At 33.3% G+C, this 10,927-nt stretch overlaps 2 protein-coding genes across 3 annotated transcripts in view; both read left to right on the forward strand.

Annotated features, from left to right (window-relative positions):
• The window catches only part of LOC133197168 (alpha-N-acetylgalactosaminidase-like), a 27,458-nt gene extending 17,018 nt beyond the window's left edge, over positions 1–10,440 (forward strand). For both annotated transcript variants that reach the window (XM_061333053.1, XM_061333054.1), the window contains exons 3-9: positions 4,102–4,276; positions 4,682–4,856; positions 7,124–7,218; positions 7,595–7,756; positions 8,132–8,329; positions 8,470–8,565; positions 9,203–10,440. In XM_061333053.1, the coding sequence (XP_061189037.1) occupies positions 4,102–4,276; positions 4,682–4,856; positions 7,124–7,218; positions 7,595–7,756; positions 8,132–8,329; positions 8,470–8,565; positions 9,203–9,367 (1,066 nt within the window). In that variant the 3' untranslated portion in view covers positions 9,368–10,440. The remainder of the gene's footprint in view (positions 1–4,101; positions 4,277–4,681; positions 4,857–7,123; positions 7,219–7,594; positions 7,757–8,131; positions 8,330–8,469; positions 8,566–9,202) is intronic.
• LOC133197177 (serum amyloid A protein-like) overlaps positions 1–10,927 on the forward strand; it is a 270,340-nt gene that overhangs the window by 248,433 nt on the left and 10,980 nt on the right. The gene's annotated exons all lie outside the window — the stretch shown is intronic.

Raw genomic sequence — 10,927 nt, forward strand, 5'->3', positions numbered from 1 at the left:
TTTGAATGAATTGATTTTCCCCTTTTCCCACTTGAATTACTTTCCTGTTGTGATAAGGGAGATCTGATACATAGTAATTCCAAATGGCCATTTCCAAAATAAATTCATTTTGTAATATCTATTGGGATGGTATTGTATGTAATTTGTAGGACTAGTATATATTTATAAATAAAAAGTTCCTTATGTTCAACAATAAGGTAAAGAAATTTATATTTGTATTCCAATACATACATCATGATATCATAATACTTGCATAATATCAACACAAAATGTTTACATACATTTATGAGGAAGTTCTTAATGTGCATTAAAAAATGTACAGCATTTGAATTCTAATATTTACATAATTTATCAACATTGTACATGTACTAGTGAACTTTTGTGAGAAGCGCTGACTTTTACAATCCACGGCTTACTTTTACACTAGGAAAGTATACAGAAGCTCTTTTGCGATATAAATATTAAGCTTAACAGTTAAGTAAATGATAATAATGGGCCATTTCAAAGCACATATTACACTGTCTAGGAAGGGAACAGAAACCACCATACCCTCAACCCCCTCCCTTCCCACATTGACCAACTCTTGCCAGGGCTCTCACACCCATTTTTGGTACTGGGGCCGGGGCCAATGGAATTGGGAAAAAAGCGTTGTTTTTATAAAAATTGGGAAATTTTTACCAATCATAATTTTAACTCTTTTAAACAAGAAAAATCAAATAAACACAGAATAATCATAGAAACTGAAAACAAGTCATCTTATTTATTCAAGGTAGATCTTAATTAGACATGTAATTGACTGTTCAGATGTTTAGAACTTTAAAATAAAATGTTTGTCTTTAATTGTCCTGAAATGCTTTAGGGCTCTGGTCAGAACTTTAAATGTTTGTCTTTGGATGTCCTGAAATGCTCTAGGGCAGGGTTTCAGTAACCACTAACTCAGAATGAGATTCTGCTAATTGTAGAGCGGCAGCCTGTTGTGTAAACAAAGTGTCTATTTTCTTACATTTGTTAGTTGTCTTTTTTCTATAGTATTCACATTATGCGACATATTTGTGAATAAACAAGTCGTACCTAAGAGAATTCGTAATTTACCGTATTTGGCTGAATATAATACGCACTTTTTTCCCAAAATAATTTTCTGTGAGAAAGGGGTGCGTATTTTACACCACAATTGGATTTTGATAGGTGTTTCTTTCATGTGAAACATTGTTATCATACGTACATACCGTAGTATTACCTAGAGACTTACGCAATTTCTTGCTGTTTATCGCCGTATTTAAAACTCTGGAAAGTTATTGTTGGAATGTAGGCTTGTTAAAAATGTTATATTTATAACCTTTTGATAGTTAAATTAAATTTGAAAGCAAGTTAAAATTAATTTGTGCTGCATGTTTATCCTCTCCGTGTAGGCCGCCATTAACGATGTTATTTATAGATGTTCACACATTCCTTTTCCACGTGCTTCCGTAATCATAGTACACGTGTACCTAATCAGTCAGACACTCGGTCAAAAAAGTAATAAGTCATTTTTTAATGAAATACAATAAAATAAAATTTATTTTAGGTTTTAAATAACTCAGTGAAAATTAATTTCAACATAAACACCCCTCTACACAACCAAATGAATGGAAACCAATGTTGTGAACACGTGCGCTTGTCAATTGATAATTACCCCTCAACACCCCTTCAGGAAATTCAGTTGTTTACCGACTCCAAAGCATTGTTTTTACAGTTAGAGCACTGATTATTTACTGCCCTTATTAATGGCTTTGATTATTTTCTTTGTTAAAAATCGGGGGTTGGTTTATGATCTTTCGTACGTATTAGCGTGTATTGATTACGACACATTAAACAGTAAAACGCTTGTTAAATGTAATTTTACTTTATCTTATATCGGCCTCATATTAAAATGATTGAGAGTTAAAAAAGGAAATATGAAGTATGTTGAAACTTAAGTGTTATCATTTACTCGTGCTCTGTAGAAAATAAGATATCCACGAAGATTACCTCGCTGTATGAAGACATATATCCCACCTTTGTACATCATTTTTCACAGCTTTGGAGGTGTGTTGATAACTACACTTTACACGCTTGTTAAAATTTGATTTTTATTTTTATAACATCAGCTATTTATTTAATTAATTAATTTCAAGTTCAAAAGAAGAAAATCGTAGTCTATGAATACTTTGATGTTGCAATATCGCTTGCCCTGTTAATTTACATAATTTTCAACATGATTACCTTAAACTAAAAATAAATATGACAACTGTTAAACTTGCAACAATATCTCGTGCTTTGTAGGAATAAAATAATTTCCACAAAGAATAGTTAGAATACGGCGACGTATAATTTCATTATCACCGTATGCTAAAAAAAATTAATAATAAACTCTGTTAATACTTTAATGCAACATTATCTCGCATTTGAATAAAATATCGTGTTCTGTAAATTTTCGGCACTTTATCTCCGCGTTGATTTTCATAGCAAATTACCGCGATTTTCAGAAGTTCAGAAAATATCGTGTTCTGTAAATTTTCGGCACTTTATCTCCGCGTTGATTTTCATAGCAAATTACCGCGATTTTCAGAAGTTCAGAAAATATCGTGTTCTGTAAATTTTCGGCACTTTATCTCCGCGTTGATTTTCATAGCAAATTACCGCGATTTTCAGAAGTTCAGAACACCGCTTGGTAAAATTTTCTGCTGCGTATAATACAACCGAACTGCGTTTTCCCCCAGTTTCAGGCTCAAAAAGGGGTGGGGGTGCGTATTTTACACCAGTGCGTATTATATTCGGCCAAATACGGTACTATAGTCGACTTTCGCTTTCATTTTAAACTGGTTCCAGCATATATACGAACTACCAGTTTACAACACGGAAGTGTTTCCTTCATATATCTTCACAGTGCTTTTACGACTGTCAAAAATATGCTATTTTTTTTACAGTAATAAATTTTAAGCAATCATACATTGGGAACTTTTACACTCAAATTTGGGAAAAAGGTGCCTTTTTCACGTTGGGAACGGGGCCGAATATCGGCCCCAATTAAATAGAATCGAGAGCCCTGCTTGCTTAGTTTTCCTTCTGGAATGTTTTTTCTTCCTTATTCAGAAAATAAAATTGAAAGGAGATACTAACCCTCACATATAAGGTAATTTAAGATATTTAATTCTGCCTCCCATCATCTGTAGCGTTGATTGCATACCAGTTAATCATGTTAGTGCCCCAAACAAAATACCTCTAACCACTATTAAAGTTTTCTTATCTATTATCAATTACGTACCTCCGTACAAAAGGCAGGTTTAAATGTCAAAGTAAGCCGTTGACTGTAAAAGTCAGTGCTTCTCGCAAAAGTCCACCATAAACATAGGAAAGACAACTACAACACACATGTACATGTTTGAATAACACCAACTAAGGGAAAAAATAAATTTCTGATAATATATTTCTTTTCTAAGGCAATTTTTTACTAAAATAAGGTATAACATGCATGATCACAATAATAGTTGGTACTTCAAATTATTTTGCATGAATAAGAATTTATATTGTATTGACATCAGTGCTAATGAACAGTTACTGATTTTAAACTACAGTGAAATTACCGTATATACTCGCCTATAAGTCGGTTATATATTTTGAGGTTATTTTGAAGGGATTTGAAATTGACCCGCTTATAAGTCGGTACAACTTTTTGCCAGAATCAGTTGACAATTTCAAATCAATGCTCTGATGTTTTAACCTGGTTTTAATTAATATTTTTATAAATGACGCCGATATTGAATTTTAAATTATTAAGAAAAATACATAATACATATACTTGTACTTTATGTATAATTTTAGAACACATGAATGATATAGTATATCCAGACCTTGTTCAACCATAATCGTGGAAAATGCATATAAAATTCTACATTTCGCCGTCCAGAAAAATTCTAATCTTTATATGACTCGCCTATAAGTCAGACATAGAGTTTTGGACCAAAATTCAACTCCCAAAAAACCGACTTATAGGCGAGTATATACGGTACATGTATAACAGATGATTTGATATACATGTACATGTACTTATTAGATCATGATTTGTAATATAATTCATTTCAGAGAGAAACTGTACATGCAGATTGCAGACAGAATTGCGGAGGACGGCTACAAAGATGTTGGATATCAGTATGTGAATGTGGACGACTGTTGGATGGCAAGAAAACGTGGACCTGACGGAAAATTGCAGGCAGATCCTGACCGGTTTCCCAGTGGCATGAAAGCTCTGGGTGACTATGTAAGCTTAATCACAGATTTTATTGTGAGGTTGATGAAAACTAGACACATTTTGTTCTTATTTTAAAGGAACTCTCAATAAAATACTGTAAAATCTCATGTTTTCATGGGGTCAAATTTTCATGGTTTGAGGAAAAACTATGGATTTGTGGACATGGTGAATGTAGAATTGTTGAGTAGTTATATATATGATATTTTACATTTTGTGGTGGACATGAAATTTTTAATTTCTGCTTGTGTTATAATGCCAACTAAAGTAAAGTTTTTGGGTTTGTATTACAGGGTATTTTCTTTTAAGTTGACATTACAGAAGAGCTCTAATATTATTTAGAATTTACTAGAATTAATTTTTAATAGACTGAAGATGTTTGACAGAAAAAAATCACAATGTCTTGCACTTTTCTAGATTCACAGTAAAGGCCTGAAGTTTGGGATCTATGAGGACTTTGGGACAGAAACATGTGGAGGATTCCCAGGGAGCAAGTTCTTCATGGAAACAGATGCTCAGACATTTGCTGACTGGGGTGTAGACCTACTGAAATTAGATGGTTGTTATAGTAATGTAGAAGACATGACTTCTGGTGAGTTCTCTCAACCAACATGTTTTATTTTGCTAGACACACTTAGCACTATAAGTTCTGATGTCTCCTCAGATTTTTTTTTGCTGATATGAAATATTGGGATGGAGTAAGGCTAATCCAAAATAAATGTTCCTACTTTTTAGCTCACCTGAGCCAAAGGCTCAAGTGAGCTTTTCTGATCACTTTTTGTCTGGCATCCGTCTGTCTGTCTGTCTGTAAACTTTTAACATTTTCAACTTCTTTTCAAGAACCACTGGGCCAATTTCAACCAAACTTGCCACAAAGTATCCTTGGCTGAAGGGGATTCAAGTTTGTTCAAATGAAGGGCCACGCCCTCTTTCAAGGAGAATAAAAGATCGAATAAAGAATTAGTGAAAAATTAATAGCATCTTTTAAAAATCTTCATCTCACAGGGCCAGGAAAGATGAAACTCATGTGGAAGCATCCTCAGGTACTGTAGATGAAAATTTGTTCAAATCATGACCCCCGGGGGTAGGGCGGGGCCACAATAGAGGATCAAAGTTTTACATAGAAATATATAGGAAAAACCTTTAAAATCTTCTTCTCAAGAACAGCAAAGCCATGATGAGTCATATTTATATGGAAGCATCCTCAGGTAGTGTAGATTCAAGTTTGTTCAAATCATGACCCCGGGGTAGGGCGGGGCCACAATGGAGGATCAAAGTTTTACATAGAAATATATAGAAAAAATCTTTAAAAATCTTCTTCACAAGAACAGCAAAGCCATGATGAGTCATATTTATATGGAAGCATCCTCAGGTAGTGTAGATTCAAGTTTGTTCAAATCATGACCCCCAGGGGTAGGGTGGGGCCACAATGGAGGATTAAAGGATCAAAAGTCTTAAATCAAATATATAGGAAAATATCTTCTTCTGAAGAACTGAAAAGCCATGATTAGTCATTTTGATATGGAAGCATCCTTAGGTAGTGTAGATTCAAGTTTGTTAAAATGATGATCCCAGGGGATAGGGTCGGGCCACAATTGGGGATCAAAAATTTTACACAGGAATATATAGGAAAATATCTTCTTCTCAAGAACTGAAAATCATGTTTAGTCATTTTGATATGGAAGCATCCTCAGGTAGTGTAAATTCAATTTTGTTCAAATGATGACTCCCGGGGGTAGGGTGGGGCCCAGTGGGGGATCGAAAGTTTTACATAAGAACATTTAGAAAAAATATTTCTTCTCAAGAACAGAAAAGCTATGTTTAGTCATATTTATATGGAAGCATCCTCAGGTAGTGTAGATTCAAGTTTGTTCAAATGTTGACCCCTGGGATAGGGAGGAGCCACAATGAGGGATCAAATTTTACAAAGGAATACAGGGTTTGACCTTAACTTTTATGAGTACTAGACCAGTCGGGCTACTTCCCATAATTTTTACTAGCCCTGACCATAAAATCACTAGCTCTGACCAAACTTGAAAATTTTCTTTTTATAACCTGCTATTATAGTGGTAAAAAGTTTCGAAATCATACTACAGTGTATCTCTCGCACGTGTTGAACTGTCGTGTTCATGTATACATTTTGATAGAGTGTTCCATAGGTTGCAGCCCAATGAGCCCATAGGAAGCAGCCCAATGAGTTAACATGCGAATATTATAAGCTTTAAAGAACATTAAATCAAGGAACTTCAATAAAATTATTATCGTAAATATACATGTAAATAAATTAAAAACTATATTATTCAATGACTATTCATACCAAATGATACTGAACGAAGCTAGTTTTGATTGTGACTTGTCTATTACAGCCAGGCTCAAAAATAGTGATTGTGTCATGCAGGGAAGTTTTCTTTTTCAGAGCAATGGCTGTGTTTGCAATTGGAAAATTAAGAAAATTTCTTTAAAAAGTTTTTAGAGCATTTATTTGAAAGACTGAAATAAGGGTTAACATTTATTTCATCCACACGACCAGTTGGTCTAGTTCATGAACATTTAACATGACCAGACCACTCATTTACTAGACTGGGTTGGTCGGACGTGCCTTAGTGTCAAACCCTGGAATATATGGGAAAATTTTTTTAAAATCTTCTCAAGTACAACAAAGCCATTTGTTATATTGACATGGAAGCATCATCAGGTAGTTTAAAATTCAAGCCCCCTAATCTTTTCAATACTGAATTGATTTATGCTTTTGCCTAGCCAATGTGCTCAGGTGAGCGTTGTGGCCCATGGGCCTCTTGTTCTGTTAATAATGAATTTTCAGATTGTTTTTTTTTATATATAAAAACATCTTTTTCCCAGGTTATCCTATTATGGAGTTTTTCCTCAACAAAACAGGCAGACCTATTCTCTACTCTTGCAGTTGGCCTGCTTACTTTGTGGCCAATGATAAAATTGTAAGTAAAGCATAGGAGGACACATTAGCAGTGTTTTTTTCTTTTAAAATATAATTTTTTTACCATTATCTATATCAGATATAGAAAACTTTGCCAATGAATACCTTGAAATCATGCATGTAGTCAATCTGCATTCAAAATTTATGCTTGTAAATATTACACTAAAAGTCCAACTTCTTTTGATGGTTTGCATGTAGCTATTACTCACTTGACTAGTTTCAATCTCAGAACTGAAGCTCACATGTAGATGTCAGATTCTTTCAAAAATAGTAGCAACAAAAATTGGTCATCCGAAAAAACAAGTAAAATGTGAAAAAAAAATGTAGTTTAAGTTTACTTGAAGTTTTTTCTCTGACCTATGCCCCCTTTCTTGCAGCCTGATTACAAAGCTATTGCCAAGAGCTGTAACATATGGAGAAATTATGATGATATTCAGGACTCCTGGGATAGTGTAGCCGATATCATTGGATACTATGGCAAAAACAAGGGAAATTTTTCTGATGTAGCAGGCCCAGGAAATTTTAATGATCCTGATATGGTATGTTCTTTATTGTCAGAAAGTTTCAAAGAATTTTATAAGAAGAACATTAATTGAAAGAAATATCAAATTACTATAACATAATATGTGTATTTTTTCATATTTCCTAAAGTTAGTACATCATTAAGTCATGTACTATATTATTTATACATTTTGAGATATGAGGCGAAAAGTGAGGTCCTTGGTACCATGGGACAGACTATAGTTAGAGCTATCATGAAATAGCACTGTCATTTTATTGTATATGTATAAATTCATAATTTGACAGTAATTTTAAAAGGGCACATTAAAAAGACAGCATGTAAAGCATTAAGAAAATGCATGTAGCTACAAACAAAAATCCTCAAGTTGTTGAAAGTGCAATGTCATTTGTAGATAATAGTTGGAAACTTTGGCTTGAGTAAGGAACAGCAGAAATCACAAATGGCATTGTGGGCTATCATGGCAGCTCCTCTGATCATGTCCACAGACCTCAGGAAAATTGACCCTTACTCAAAGGCCCTCCTACAGCACAAGGGAGTGATAGCCATAAATCAGGATCCCTTAGGACAGCCAGGGGCTTTATTGGTAGATGTAAGTAAATACTTAAAACTTAGTAGAAGTAATTGCTTCCCTTGACCGTTTAATTTGCAATATGTAAAATTCAGTATTCATAAACATTATTTTTAGAGTTTGTGTGTCTGTAATGTACACTTTTTGTTTCTCTGTAACAGATGAACCAAATACAGTTCTGGTTTCGGCCGGTGACACCACAGGGAAGTGTCGCCTTCGCAATTCTTTACACTGGATCAGGAGGAACTCCAGAAAAGGTAGAACCAGTATAGTGGTTTATTTTTATTTAATTGTTTTTGCTTTACTATATATGTATACAAACTAAAGAAGATTAATAGCTTTTGACAACAAACACCGATTCATGCACACTGGGACAAAATCTATTCCTTGCAAAGGTCAATATTCCTGATATGTTCACATATTAAAATGTTCATTCATTATCTTGGGAAGCCTTTGCTTGACAGGCATTAAATTTCATATGCTCAATGGCTATGGCCTGTGAAATATCCTTTTAGTGTTCCTTTTATGACAACACATACATGTATCTTTCTGCCATAAATTTTCTCTGCAAAATTTTAAAAAAGTTGCATGATATCTGCCTCCTTATAAAATAAAAGATTGTCTACACCCTACAGAGGTTGCTAGACTAGTACTTATCTCTGTTTAAAGCATAGAGTAAGACATAAAGGTCTTTACACACTTCTCATTAACATGAACAATAGGGATTTAAACCATGATCACAATTTTTACTTCTGTCTTAAGAAAGAAATTAATAGGATTCATTTCTTAAAAATAAGTAGACAGTTTGAACCAGCATGGTACTTTTTCATTTATTCCACCATTGACTACCCGGTACTCTGTTTTATAGATTATGAATCTTTTGTTTTCCTACAGTTGAGTGTGCAGTGTCAAACAGTAGGAATGGTAGGGCCAGGGGCTTACAATGTGACAGAAGTATTTGATGGACGTTTTATAGGAATGTTTAAGCCAACGGACAACATCAATATCACTGTCAATCCATCAGGGGTGTTTTTTGCTAAGGCTGTGTACTTAGGTTAAGATATTTGTCAAACCTTTATAAAGGGGATGTGAATTTCTATCATTCCATTGCCATATTGTGTAGTTTGTATGTGGACAATGTTTCTCAGGTGTATCCGGTTGTTGTTGCACAACTTTGAAAAAGAAAGTTGGAATACGAATCATTTTATGCAAGCCATTCCAAACATTCCTTTACATAATTATTGACATTTGTTATAGATTCATTGAAAAATTTATTATATTTAAAAAAAAATTAAATTTATTGATACAAAAGAAACAAAGGTCAACAATTGTTTTATTATTTAACATTCATATACATGTACTATGTTTCATAATACACTGTATTCTTAAATTAATTTTCTTATACGAAGATTCAAAGCAACACATTCATCTGAGAAAACCGTCCTTTAAAGACTGTGATTTCATAATATCTCTCCAAGAAGATGATGTTTTATGATTTCAAACAGTGATTTGATGTTTGGAATACTACATTACCCTCTCAGGTTGGCTTTACAGTAACTATAATGTTTTGGCAATGGCACCTGTCATATGATGAGCGTCTTTTACTTCAAATCCATTCTCCTGTACAGAGTTGTCATTCTTTCCCAATTGCAACTCGGAGTGAATTGTATGTGTAATGGTTGAGTGTGCTCCAAACCATAAAGTAATATTTAAGATCTTCTCCTTGGGTGTTTTTGCAATATGATATTTATTTTCACCCATTTTTATCTTAACATATATTCTATAGCATCAATTTCCAACGCAATACTCTTTGCATTTATTTATATAATAGAGGGAGACTAATGTAGAGGTTAATTAATCTCGCCATATTTCTTCCGCTTGAGTGGGACTGTCTCTTTTTAAGGGCCATATTAAACTTGTGCAGATTATTTTTTCTTCAGTAAGATTTTCTCTGAGTTAGAAACTATTTAGAGAATATATAGTAATGAATATTTTTCTTACCTTTTTGTCTTCACCATACTTTGGGTGAAATGTAACATTATAGAGGTAGTACATTGTTGTGTGTTGATTTGTTTGATTATTTGTTATGATGATATACTGTGGCATAGCATAATAAATTAGTAGAACTGAAATGTGTGTCTTTTATAATATACAGGTGCAAAATAAGGAAATTTAGTCAAAGTTTTAAATACATACTGAATAAAGCCAAGAGGCACATAATTACATGTACATCTATTGATTTTAATACTAGGGTAACAAGAATATAAATGTTACAAATTTCAACATTAAATCATTAAATATTACTTTTTTGGATTGAAAACAAAGTATAGACTGTTTAATGATAATTGCAGTACTACTCTTTTTGCAAGGCAAACTGATATAGTTTGAAGAAATGTGACATAAAATCAATTGTTTTATATAGGTAATTTAATTATTTGTTAACAAAAACTTAACCAAACATTATTAATTTGCCCTGCAAAAGAGTAGTATGCAGTTATCATGAAATTAAAGAGCTAATTATTTTGTTGCAAGTTGGTATATCTTTGATCTCTACAAATATGCTTTACTGTTCAAAAAAAAAAGACCAAAGATACACGTACATATATTGTAACCTGACAG

Source organism: Saccostrea echinata, unplaced genomic scaffold, assembly GCF_033153115.1.
Source record: "Saccostrea echinata isolate AGI-Se365-2 ecotype Australia unplaced genomic scaffold, CSIRO_AGI_Sech_v1 ptg000030l, whole genome shotgun sequence".
In the NCBI taxonomy this organism is placed as follows: Eukaryota; Metazoa; Mollusca; class Bivalvia; order Ostreida; family Ostreidae; genus Saccostrea; species Saccostrea echinata.